This window comes from Lynx rufus, unplaced genomic scaffold (assembly GCF_022079265.1).
Source record: "Lynx rufus isolate CCGP_SWC_20201006 ecotype Redwood Valley unplaced genomic scaffold, mLynRuf1.p SCAF_2, whole genome shotgun sequence".
Lineage (NCBI taxonomy): Eukaryota > Metazoa > Chordata > Mammalia > Carnivora > Felidae > Lynx > Lynx rufus.
This window is the reverse complement of record NW_025814834.1, coordinates 168,807,140-168,820,755: the sequence shown is the minus strand read 5'-3', so window position 1 is coordinate 168,820,755 and position 13,616 is coordinate 168,807,140. Positions and strand designations below refer to the sequence as shown.

Sequence of the window (13,616 nt, the reverse complement as noted above, 5' to 3'; positions counted from 1 at the left end):
AGAGTAAAGTTCCGAGCAAGACACCATCATTGTATCATTATATTTGGAGGGTAGAGCATAACTGATGGTTACTGTGATTTCCAGGATTTCACAGTGAAAAGACCAAAGATGGTAGTTTCCCATCTTCATCTCTTGACAGAGGCCCTCCATTACAGACTGTTATTTCAGGAGCGATTTTTTTTTAATGTTTATTTATTTTTGAGAGAGAGGGAGAGAGAGACCGAGTGTGAGCAGAGGAAGGGCAGAGAAAGAGAGGGAGACAGAGAATCCGAAGCAGGCTCCAGGCTCTAAGCTGTCTGCACAGAGCCCGACGCGGGGCTTGAAATCACCGACCACGAGACCATGACCTGAGCCCAAGTGGGATGCTTAACCGACTGAGCCACCCAGGCAACCCAGGAACGATTTGTAAAGGGTCTGTTGCTCATGGAAAATAACGGGTCATGCCAGGTAAATTGCAAGAATGTTGATTTCATTCATCCCAGTTCCTTTTTTAACTTCTTGGCTTAAGAACGTGTGTGCACACATGAGCATGGGTGTGTGTGACCGAGAGAGCAAGCTTGTAGAATAAATGCTGCTGCCTCTTTTCAGTAACTGTTAAGATGTTATAGGTTAATAAGCATGTGAGCTAGTAAAATTTGGGGATGATTCTTTCACTCTTAAGAATTCACTATAGTCACAGATAATGCCATGTTAGTCTTTTATTCACCATTTATTCTCTCAATACAACCTTATGACTTCTTGAGTATTTAATAAGTGCCTGCAGGGAGAAGGCAGCAGGTATACCGGGACTGGTACCTTGTCCCTTCTTCCCATTATTTTCCAGCCTTTTTTTTTTCCCCCTGAATCTTGACATGTCCAAGTAACTAGCCTTTCTTCCATCTCTTCAGTGAAGCTTCATGGAGGGCAAAGAGAAGCTACTTTATGTACTCATTCATTCAGCAGTGAGTCAGTTGTGCAGTGCTATTTGCTCTTCGTGTCTGTACCTAGCTATGTGGAGGCCATGATGAAGCCACTATGTTCAAGGAGCCTATGGTCTCCAACAAACACAACAGAAGGAAGCCTGAAATGATTTTAGAAAGATAGTAATGAAGAAGTGATAGCTAGAAGAACAGCAGGGGAATGGGGAGTCTAATCTTTGAAGTGGGATCAGTACCTTATCTGTGAATTGTGGTTGGGGTGACTGCATCATTTGAAAAGTCCTAATGAGTTATATTTCAAAGGTATGCTTTTTTATTTTTTTTAATGTTTATTTCTGAGATGGGGGTGGGGGGGTGGGGGGAGAGGCAGAGAGAGGGGTGGACAGAGCATCTGAAGCAGGCTCTGTGCTGACAGGAGAGCCCGATATAGGGCTCAAACTCATGAATGGTGAGATCGTGACCAGAGCCAAAGCTAGACACTTAACCGATTGAGCCACCCAGGCATCCCTCAAAGGTACACTTCTAAGTACATTAGAGTATGTGACATACATCCTTGATTATGCAAAAGATAATATGACATGAGACTAGAGATGATTCTAGGTGGCACATGGATTTGGCTTCCATTAAACTGGCTTCAGTTTAATACAATTAAACTGAATATTAAGAAATTCTTCTCAGTATTCTCTTTCTAATTCTATTTTGAGCTATGTGATTACAGATAAAGTTTCATTACAAAAAGTTTCATTTAGATGCTGTATGTCTTTTTTTTTTTTTTTAATTTTTTTTTTTTTTTTTTTGGGACAGAGAGACAGAGCATGAACGGGGGAGGGGCAGAGAGAGAGGGAGACACAGAATCGGAAACAGGCTCCAGGCTCCGAGCCATCAGCCCAGAGCCCGACGCGGGGCTTGAACTCACGGACCGCGAGATCGTGACCTGGCTGAAGTCGGACGCTTAACCGACTGCGCCACCCAGGCGCCCCATAGATGCTGTATGTCTTAAACGCCTGTCTAGGACTTGGTGAACAATCCCCTTACTTTTTTTTTTTTTAAATAAGGACTAAGTTCAGAAATTCAACAGGCTAGATTGGTAGGTTCCAGCTAGAATTTGCTAGCCTTATTTTTCTCATATTATTTTAGTGTGTCCCTTTATTTATGGTTAGTGAGTTATATTCAGTTTTTTAAAATAAATTATTTAAACAAATTGAGTCGATATAAAGAAACATGATAAGCGGATAAGAACCAAGGCAGTACAAGGTCATAGCAAAACTGCGAAAGTAATATGGAAATGACTCAAGTTTACTAAACAAGGACACTGCAGTCTAGATAAGAGAATCTGAGGAAGAAGTGTGTAAAATGTGATCAAATGTAGACTTTGTATTACTGTCCAGTGAAGTCACAGAGAGCTCTGTGCCAGGGTTTGAGGTTGAGTATGTTAGGAGAAGGGGAGGGGGAGGTTTGCCAACATTGACAGAGTACTTATTGCAGGCAAAGTGCTGTATATTTTTGAGGATAGAAAGATGAATAAAATTTGGACTTGCTCTCAGAATGAGTTTACAGTTTGTCTCTAGAGGAGACAGACACGTAGATGTATATATTCTTTTGTACACTATGATAAATAATATAAACAGATTTAAAACCCTAGGCAAAGGAAATAGGAAGAAGTTGATGATAGGAGTGTATGTGTGATAAGAATAGCTACCATTTATAGAGTATCTTCCAAGGGCCAGGAAGTTTACTAAATAACTTTGTCACATTAGCTCATTTATTCCTCGCAATTTGGGAACTGAGATCAGAGAAGCTAAATAGTTGTCCCAAAGTTAATAATAGTGATGATGTTCATGACTGAGTCCTTATTATATGCCCAGCACTGTGCTAAATCCTGTATGTACATTAATTCATTTAAGCCTCCCCACAAGCCTAAGAGGTAAGAATTAGCTCCCTTTTACAGATTAGCAAACCAAGGCTCACAGCAATCAAGAGACTTCAGAGTTAGTGAATGGCGCTGTTGCAACTTAAACCCAGGGATGTTTGACTCCAAAACCCATTTCTTCCAGTTCTACTGCTTCCAATAAGCAGCTGAGCTGTGGGACCATGAGTTGGCCGTGCACGGGGAAGGTTCATGGATGGCTCTTTTGTGAAATGCTAGGTTCAAATCTCAGCTGGGTTTCTCTATTGAGTTTACCTATGTCACAACTCCTTCTGTTTCATAATATAATCTCCTAAACTCCTAAACCACTAAATGCTAGGACTGCATGAGTGGCTAACACTGCTCCATGATATTATAAGGTGATGTTGGTAAAGACATTTCAAAAGTAGGCAAAAGAACTCGGTGATAGGGAAGGTTCATCCAGTTTGTGAGGACTAGAAACTATTTCCTGTGTGAACTCACACAATCCCGATGCTTGATAAATACAAAGGAATCTTTGGGAGTACTAAATCCAATGTCCTCATTTTAGAAAGAAAAAGAAACAAACAAACAAACAAGCAAACAGGTTAAGAGCCAAAAGTCCCATAGCAGGCAGAGGAATTAAGAGCCACACATCTTCCACGTCTCAATGCTCAATGTGGTAGACCACTGGTTTTCAAAGTGTGGAAATCACGGTTTTCCAGCGCTAATCTCCAGACCCACAGCCTCAGCAGTATCTGGGAACTTGTTAGAAGTGCCCACCTCAGACCCACAGATTCGGAAAATGTGAGGAAGGAGCTCAGCAATCTATTTTAACAAGCCCTCTGAGTGATTCTGAAGCATGCTCATGTCTGAGGAGGACTGCAAAGTATCTGCTATATATTATACAGCATATGGAGGGAAGAAGAGGCAAGATTGAAGTCACTCCCACATTCCCATAAGCTCTTCTCTCTCTTTGTTCCCAGGTGAAGGGCTGAAGGGGTTCAGGGTAACAACCTCCTGATGTCTACAGCAAACTCTGAGATATTTTTGACAAGGGGATGAGCCTATGGAACAAACACTGGCCTGAAGTGGGTGGCCTGGGTGTGCTCCCAGGTAGCCAGAGACTAGGCACTGTCTGGCTGTCTGTCTATGGAGAACTTACTAAAGGAGAAGGGCTGAAGATGCCAGGGAGGGGCAGAAAGGAATACTCTGCCACACTCTTCCTCACCCAGCCCCCAACACAAACAGTGCAGCCAGGACTCTAGAGGAGGTTCTTCTCCACGCTCTCCCTCCGCGTCTGTGAGCCATGGGTAGTTGCACTGAAAATCCTGCACTGATTTCCTGAAAGGCAGGAGGCCTGCAGAAAGAGGAGGGGGCAGGGGAATTTGCAAAGGTTTTTGGCAGGCACCTGTGTGTCCCTTTGTAAGATTTTTTATCCTGAAGGGATGATTTTTATCCGAGGTGAGGAAATAATAGAAATTGATTTGCACTTTACCAATGTCTCTGGCGGTTGCATTGAGGATAGACTAGCGGAAGCTAGCAGCTTACATGGGCTGGCAGTTATCACACTAGTCTCAGTGGGAAATGGGGGCCATGTGGGGAGTGGGAGCAGATTTAAGAGAATATGGATGGGGATACGCAGGGGAAGGGAGGGAGGAGATAGTGCCCCTGGGACTGAGTGAATTGTTAATTGTAGTGCCAACATCCTGGGCCCTGAAGTCCTGAAATTAGTAGGCTCTAAAAACCCGAGCCCAGGTGAGTGACCATTTCCTCCTTCCTTCTTCCCCAAAGAGCCTGGGCTTTGGAGCCAGGCAGATGAGGGTTCAAAACTCCCGCTGCACTCTGGGCAAGATTCCACCTCTTTGATTCACAGCTATATGCCAAGCGCCTAAAACAGTGTCTGGAACACGGTAGGAGATCAACAAACGTTTGTTGAATGAATGGCGATACTCCAAGCCTCCTTTCCTCATCTGTGAATATCTGGAACGGTTGTTGCGTAAGGAAACCACTAGCCCTGAACTTGACGCATAGTAGGCACTCAACAAGTTGTATTTTTCCTTCCCCTTGACAGTAAAAACGGGGTCCCCGGGCGAGTGCAAGAGGTGGGTCTGAGTCCTGGCGCCCCCCGCAGGGTGGTGGGGAGCACGTGGGCTGGGAGGGCGGGGTGGGAGCCGAGCGGCGGTAAGGGGAGGGGGCGCCGGCCAACAGCTCGCGCGGAGCCGGTCTCCCCGGCTTACGTAAGGCGCGAGTCCCGCGCGGCCGGCTGGGGCTCGGAGTGGGGGCGGGCGGAGGCGGCGCCGCCCAGCGGGATCCGGGCTGGAAGCCTCTCGGAGCGCCGCGTCCCAGCCGAGGTGTGTGTTTGACTGCTTGGGGTGGAGAGACGTCGGACTCGGGTTCCCCGCGGCGGGGAGCGCATCCGTCCGCCCTCGGCGGAGGTGGGCGCTGGGCGGTCCGCGCGGGCGGCGGGGGCCGAGGCGACTCCCGGGGATTGACAGCCGCTGGGGAGGGGCCGCGGCGCAGACTCAGCGCTGCCCACGTGCGAGGGTAGGGGCAGGGGCTCAGCCCCCAGGCCGACCGGTGCGTGGGGCGACTGGGGGCGCGCTTGGAGTCACCGCCCCTCCCGGCGTCCCCCTCGGTGGAGACTGGCGCGGGGATGCCAGGCCGCCCGGCCCCTTCCTCGAACGCCGCGTGGGAAACGAAAGAGGAAGGGATAGAGGTGGGCCTGGCCGGGCCGCCCTCAGAGCCCCCGGGGCCGACCCCGCCAGGGGCGGGGACTCCGGACTTGTCCTGAATCGCGGCGTGGGGGCGAGGAGGGCGGGGATGGGTAGCGTGGCGCCTTTCTCCGCCTTCGAGCCGGCCCCGGCGCGGGGCTGAAGGGAGGGGTTGTCTCAAAAGTCACTCCTTCCCCCTGCAGGGGCGCCCGGCGAGTCCCCGCGCGAGCGGAGAGTGTCAGAGGCAGAAGCAGAAGCCATAAAGTTCCCCGGGCTTCTCTGAGGCCGCTCGCTGTCCGGGTTGTCCGTTTGGCCGCCCCCTCCCTGCCTGGCGAAGGCAATGGCTTCCAAACTCCTGCGCGCGGTCATCCTTGGGCCGCCCGGCTCGGGCAAGGGCACCGTGTGCCAGAGGATCGCTCAGAGCTTTGGTCTCCAGCATCTCTCCAGCGGCCACTTCTTGCGGGAGAACATCAAAGCCAACACGGGTGAGGGGTGCGGGGGCGAGGGGCGGGGGTGAGCCGTAGCGGGATCGGGTTGGGTCGGGTCTCCTCGGTCCCCGGGCGCCCTTCCCCCGCCCGCATGTGGTCGTGCAGGCTCCTACGTGCCTGGGAGCATGCAAACGGTGGCCCGCGGTGGTGCGGCTTAACCGCGCCCCAGGAGGGTGCCGAGGCTCGCCGGGAGGAGGGTGGGAGGTGCATGCTTCTCCTCTCCTCGCCTGGACTCCTCTTGCCTTGGGGAAAAGCCTGTAACCACCCAGCTGAGGGAGAACCAGACAGCTGAAAACCCCGAGCTTCCCTCTCGCCCTGCTTCCTTAAGGATAAGCCCTCCCAGCCCACGCGTCCCCGGGGAACTGGGGCGTCCCCCCGCTCTCGCCGCCCACCTGTGGGAGTCCGGTCCCGCTGCGCTCTGGGGAACCTGTGGCGCCGCGGGGCCCCCAGCCGCGCACTGTTCCTGCCCCTCCGCGTCACCCTGGGCCTCCGGGCAGAGCCCTGGTGGCTTTGAAAGGCCTGTCTGTCCGCTGCCGCCTTCTAAGGTAAACTCTCACCACTAACAACACCCCTCCTTCGCAAGCCGGGGCCTGGCCGTTAGGAGACTACGTAGTAGGAGACTCAATCTGAGAAATTACATTTTGAATCCAGCTTCCCTGGAAATGGCTTCTTGAGAATGCCTCCCTTGGCTGGCGTCGTGAATTTGGGGATGTAAATCGCCTGATCGCTTAGTCTTTCAATAGGGCCCTTCACCCTTCTCCTTCCACCCCCACGGCAACCCCAGTTCCTGATGAATTGGCATTGACAGGCAAGAGGTAGCTGTTGCGCCGCTGGTACATAACCTTTCTGGGATGCATATTCTCATAATAAGCATCTCCTTTATGAAAACTTGTTATTTGCAAACGGGAGCTTCTCTACCGCCCTCAGCGGTGTCCGGGGTGGTTAATGCCCATCCGTGGGCTAATTACCCAGGGATCGTCATTACAGAAGCGCAGATTAGTTTCAAGAGGACTGTGCTGGAAAACAGCGTAAAACCTAGGAATCTAGGAAGTATCTAGGAAGTATCTCAAAGGCAGAGTTTTATTTATCTCTTAAACATTGCAAAAGCAAGCTTTTATTTTGATTTTCAAGAAGACTCGCCCGCTGCCCCTCATCTCTCAGAAGGAAAAGTTGTGTGTACCAGGTTGCACCTTGAATTTTCTCTTGCCTCAATTGGGTCTGTTTTAATTTTAATACCACTTTTCAATGCATTTTATTCTTTTTGTTTTGGAATGCAGTTTGGGGGAAGAGCAGTGTGAGAGGGAAGGCTGGCTCTCAGCCGGAGGGTTTTGTGATTGGCTCCAGCTTCTCCGTGGTAGGGAGCCAGAGACTTGGTCAGGGGAGGAAACGCTTAAGTGGCATTGGGCCCGTTTCTTAGCATTCTCTCTACCTGACTTGGGGACTCGTTTCCTTCTGGCCTGGAAGACCTCACCCTGTCCATCCCAGACTGGATTAGTGCCCTTTCCATTTTTAAAGAGAATGTGATAGGAAGTGGCTTACTTCAGAACTTTCTTAGAGGTTTTGAAAACTTTCCACTTGCTGTTTTCCCTTATTCTCACTTTTTTTTTTTTAAACTTTGTTTGGTTTTTGGATTTTAGTTTCTGTTCTCTTTCACACAGCTTCATTTTCTCCAAGTGTTTCTCCCTACAGTATGACATGACTACAAAATGTTTAGATTTTCTTTTTCTGTTGGGTACCAAGTAGTTTTTTTATAAACCAATTTAAAAACTGTTTATCAGGGAAAGAGAAGAAAAATGAAGGACAGCAATTTGTTTTCAAAGTGGCTTGTTTCTAGTGGACTTAGAGGGTTTTCTTGGATTATTTTTCTCGCAGAAGTTTCTTGGAGTCTCACAGTCTCATTGCCTGGTAAACAAAACATTCCACGGTATTTTTCTTCTGCCTGTTTGCTTTTAGCTAATTTCCTGATAGAGAAACACAACAGCTCCTCTGTATGTATACCTTTATAGTTGGAACATTTGAAGAAGATGAGGAAGCATAACAGAACCCCCGGAAAGAAAACCTTGGTAGGAATTCGAGTTGGAAAGTAGCTCAGGCCATCTGCTCCAACCTTGATTCCGGAATACTCCTGTCCACATGGCTTTCCTGCAACCACTGCCTGCTGAAAAAATGCTCTTCCAGGGAAGTGCTACTCATTGCTTCTGGAAGTCTTCCCTTACCTGCCCTGGCAGAATTCATTTCTTTCCTCTGTGCGTGGCTTTGTTGATTCTGTTGCTGCTGTCACATACAGTTACAATGCATTACAGCAAATGTCTGTCTGATTCATCCTGTATTTACCAAGTACCTTCTATGTGTCAGACAGTGTTCTAGGTACTGGGGGGCTGTAGCAGTATTTAAGATAATCATGTGTCACTTGTCACTTCTAACTTCACCATGTTCCAGTACCCTCTGAAGAGACTTCAAGGTCAGGGATATGGCAAAGTACTTAATGCATAGAAAGAGTTCAACAGGTCTTTGGGTCACAAATTCTGTCTACTATCCAAGAGTCAGATAGTCTCCAGCAATTGAGTCCATTCTGTTCAGTTTTGATTTATGGTAATAGTTTGTGCCTACTATGGATCTGAGATTAGTCAGTCTCATGATAGCTGTCACCCTTTAACTTTGTCTAATTGGCCTGAAGCAGTGTAGGCTGAGACTTAATCAAAGACTTTATTTGAAGACTCACACCCAAGTCTTTGGTTCTCATTTTCTTTCTTTCTTTCTTTCTTTCTTTCTTTCTTTCTTTCTTTCTTTCTTTCTTTTTTATTTTTTTAATGTTTATTTCTGAGACACAGAGACTGAGCATGAGTGGGGGAGGGGCAGAGAGAGAGAGGGAGATGCAGAATCTGAAACAGGCTCCAGGCTCTGAGCTGTCAGCACAGAGCCCAACTCAGGGGCTTGAACTCATAAACCGTGATATCTTGACCTGAGCCGAAGTCGGTTGCTCAGCCGACTGAGCCACCCAGGCTCCCCAAGTTTCTCATTTTCTTTAGTGTATGCATTGCATGAGTAAATAGAAGGGAGAATTATAGATTGCCAGGAGGTGGGTCCTACATTCTGTCATAAAGAATATTAGCTTTTCTGTGTATGTGTGTATATGTGTATGAATGTGGGTGCACACACACTGCTGGTGCTTAGTGGTGAGTCTTATTAAAACTTTATTAGAAGTTTGCTAGAGACATTAGTCTCCATTTGTTGAGTGATAGTGGCTGAAACCTCCCTCTGAAAGGATGTGAGAATCCCGTTTTAAGGGTTGGACAAACAGTGGCATTTAAAAAAATCACCTTATTCTGTACTGGATCTCCTATCTCAAGTACAGGAAAATTGGCAGATTTCCATTTGGAAGCATCCTGGACTTGATTGGGTGAAAGAATATTCGAGAGCAAACGTGTTTCTGCTCTTAATTAATATTAACTGCAGCTTTTGCTGGGGTTTGCATATGGGACCAGCATTCCAAATTAGACTATGGCCTGAGCCTCTTTTCTGTGAAAAGATGACCTAGTTCAGAGGGCTCTGGATTTTTTTTTTTTTTTTTTGCATTTGTTAAGTATAAATGTGTATCTTATGTAAGAGTGAAAACTTCTGAGTCTTGGAGGATAGAGAGGTTGTATCTAGAGACTTGACAGAGTTGAACAAGATAGCTGAAACAAATTTAAATAGTTGTTCTGTAGGATATTAATAGGATTTCTGGGATATGCTATGTTCCATTTTTTTTTCTAGCTTGGTAAGACTTGGGGTATAGCTCGGGTCAAGGGTCTGACCATTTTGGAGGATCTGTCTATTCCACAGGTCCACTCTACAATGCCTGGTTTCTTTGAGGGTTTTTATGGGTGTTGAAAGAACAATTTGTGACTTGAGTAAGGTGTCCCCTGAGAGTACATCTGCTTTGGCTACATGAACAGCGGAATCTAAGCAGTCTTCAGTGTGGTCTTTTTTTTTTTTTTTTTAAGTTTATTTATTGATTTTGATAAACAGAGTGAGCTAGTATGGGTGGGGGAGGGGCAGAGAGGGAGAGAGAATCCCAAGCAGGTTCTGCACTGTCAGCATAGAGCCCAACAGGGGCTTGAACTGGTGAACCATGAGATCATGACTTGAGTCAGACACTCAACCAGCTGCCCAGGTGCACCCAGTGTGGTCATTTTTTTTTTTATTTTTGAGAGAGCACAAGCAGGAGAGGGGCAGAGAGAGGGGGACAAAGAGTCTGAAGCCAGCTCTGCCCTGACAGCACAGAGCCCGATGTGGGGCTTGAACTCATGAACTGCAAGATCATGACCTGAGCCAAAGTTGGACGCTCCAACTACAGAACCACCCAGGTGTCCCCAGTGTGGTCATTTTTTAAAAGGAGCTTTAGTTGTACCTTGTGGAAAATTTGGAAAATGTGAATTAGATTTTATCTAAAGGGCACTAAAAAGCTATTGAAGAGTTTTAAATAAGATAATGACATGAAAGGATTTACTCTAAAAGTTGAACTTTGGGATGCTGTGTGAAGTGACTCCAGTTAAGCTAGAGTGATACCAGGAAGACCAATGTAGATGAGGAGAGTGGACCATGGCTTGGGTTGGGGGGTAGTTGTGAAGGCAGAGAGAAATGAAGGGCTTTAGGATGCACATGAAGGCAGAGCTTATGGGGGATGAATGAGCTGGTGGTGAGCCTTGATGGAGAGAAAGCAGCCCAGAGATCAGTCCTGGGATTTTGGCCTTAGCACTTGGGTGAATGTGCCTTAGGGTTGAACTGGAGTGTGCCTAACCACTCTGGTGTGGAACATTTGGGTTACTTGCTGTTTAATAATGCTCTTATGAACGTCCCTGCATGTAAATCATTCAGCAAATATATTTTCCTTGGCATAGGTTACTAGAAACAAAATGACTAGGGGTACCTGGGTGGCTCAGTTGGTTAAGCGTCTGACTTCTGCTCAGGTCATACTTCTGTTCACTTCATGATCTCATGGCTGGTGAGGTGGAGCCCCGGGTCTGGCTCTGTGCTGACAGCTCAGAGCCTGGAGCCTGCTTTAGATTCTGTGTGTGTCTCTTTCTCTCTGTCCCTCCCCCATTTGTGCTCTCTTTCTCTCTCTCAAAAATAAATAAAATTAAAAAAAAAATTTTTAAAGAAAAAGAAATAAAATGACTGGATCAGAGTAGTTTTTAAACTGTAGAAGAAAGGAATTTTAAACTTAGCTTACAAGAGTGCCTGGCTGGCTCAGTCAGTAGAGCACGCAACTCTTGATCTCAGGGTTAATGAGTTCAAGCCCCATGTTGTGTGGGGAGCCTACTTAAAAAAAAAAAAAAAAAAATTAGCTTACAAGCCTCTAGTCAAGGGCTTGGTTGAAAAGTAGATAATAGGTTCTAAATTATTCATGTAGTTTTTGGCTTACTAAATATTTAAGTATAGACATGGGTACACATACATTGATACATATGTATTTAAACTCTCCTTGTTTTTCTGGTTATAAAAATAGTACGTGTAAGTTATCAAAGGTTTAAAAAAAACAAGAAAAATAAATAAGACAAACACTTGTAATCCCACTAACTGGAAGGAAAAATACTGTTAATACTTTTAAAAACAGTATATCCTTCCAGACTGAATTTCAAGAATAAACTTTGTATTACTATTTTGAAAATTGCTTGCTTTATTGCACAACATATCATTTATTATTTTCTGGTGCAATTACAATGTGTTCTTTAATATGAGCTTAGTGCCCCTGTACTCTTTTAATATAATTTTTATCCCACTTTTGTTTTTTTGGAAAGGTAATATGTGCAGATGGTAAAATTTTCAAACTACACCAGAAATGGTGTGGAAAGTCTCTCTCCCCTCCTTGACCGGTGGTTCCCCAGTTACTCTCTATAGGAACACATGTTCCCTGACCCATGGTTCCTCTCTCTACCAGGATACCTACTAGTTACTTTTCTTGAATGTTCATCCAGAGAATTTATGCATACATATATAGCATATATATAGATGGCAGTAGCCTCTTTTTTAAAAAGTACAAATTTATATTTTGTTTTTCATATCTTTCTTTAGACTTAGCAGTATAGCTTAGACATGGTTTCTATTAGCAGGTATCAATCTATCTTACTCTTTTTGAAAAATGGCCACATACTCTTTTTTTTTTTTTAAGTTTATTTACAGAGAGAGAGAATGGCTGAGAGAGGGGCAGAGAGAGAGGGAGAGAGCGAGGATCCCCAGCAGACTCTGCACTGTCAGTACAGAGGCTGATGTGGGGCTTGATCTCACAAACCAGGAGATCATGACCTGAGCAGAAAATCAAGAGTCAGACGCTTAACCAACTGAGCCACCCAGGTGCCCAGACCCATAATTTTATGTTACAGTTGTACCATAGTTTTTCTAACCAGCCATTCTCAGACATTTTGGTCTCACATTTAAAACTCATTGAGGGGGACCTGGGTAGTTCAGTTGGTTAAGCACCTGACTCTTGATTTTGGCTCAGGTCATGACCTCACAGTTCCTGAGATTGAGCCCCGAGTTTGGCCTGGGGCTGACAGTGTGGACCCTGGCCTGCTTGCTGTGCTTTCTCTCCCTCTTTCTGTCCCTTCCCCCATGCATACTCACTTAAAAAAAAAAACAAAACTCATTGAGGGGTGCCTGGATGGCTCAGTCCATTGAATGTCTGACTCTTGATTTCGCTCAGGTCATGATCCCAGGGTCATGGGATCAAGCCTTGACTTAGGCTCTGTGCTCAGTGGAGGATTAAGATTCTCTCTCTTTCTCTCTCTGCCCCTCCCCCACTCTTTCTAAACAAAACAAAACTCACTGAGCACTCCATAGAGCTTTTTTTTTTTTTTTTAATTTATTTATTTGTTTTCAGAGAGCACCCTCGAGCAGAGGGAGAGGAGAGAGAGAATCCCAAGCAGGCTCCATGCTGTTGGCACCCAGCCTAACACTGGGCTCAATCTCAGGTTTCATGAACTGTGAGATCAGGACCTGAGCCGAAATCAAGAATTGGATCCTTATCTGACTGAGCCAGCCACCCAGGCATCTCAATAGAGCCTTTTAGATGGATTATACTTCTAGCTACTAACTATATTAGAAGTTAAAACTGGGAAATTTAAAAAAATGTTTGTGAATTCATTAAACATGACGATAAATCCATTACATATTAACATTTCTATGAAAAATAACTATTTTCCAAAACAAAATCTGAGAAGAATAGTGTTGTTTTCATCTATTTGCAAACCTCTTCAACGTCTTGCTTTGTAAAAGAAAGCTGGATTCTTCTATCTGGTTCTTCATTCAGTTTGTGTGCTGTGTTGTTTTGGTTAAAGTACAGAAAGAATACTTGGTTTCACATAGATGTGTAGTTAGAGAAAAGGGGAATTCACAGACCCCAGAAAGGGTGTTAATGGACTCTTGGGGTCCTTGGACCTCACTTGGAGAACTGCTGATTTAACTAATCTTCTGTTGATGGAATTTAGGTTACTTAGTGTCCTTTGGTATACAAAGCATGCTTGACTAGGACTTGAATGTCCTAGTAACTATGTCTTTCAGCAAATATGTAAGTGCCAAGCAGTGTTGACTTGTGGGATACAAAGAAGGGAGACAAAGTCTATTTCCTGAA

At 45.8% G+C, this 13,616-nt stretch overlaps 1 protein-coding gene across 1 annotated transcript in view; it reads left to right on the top strand.

The window, feature by feature from the left end:
* The first annotated feature begins 5,668 nt into the window (after window positions 1-5,668).
* AK4 (adenylate kinase 4) overlaps window positions 5,669-13,616 on the top strand; it is a 68,115-nt gene continuing 60,167 nt past the window's right edge. The window contains exon 1 of the mRNA XM_047085028.1: window positions 5,669-6,001. Within this exon, the coding sequence (XP_046940984.1) occupies window positions 5,857-6,001 (145 nt within the window). The 5' untranslated portion in view covers window positions 5,669-5,856. The remainder of the gene's footprint in view (window positions 6,002-13,616) is intronic.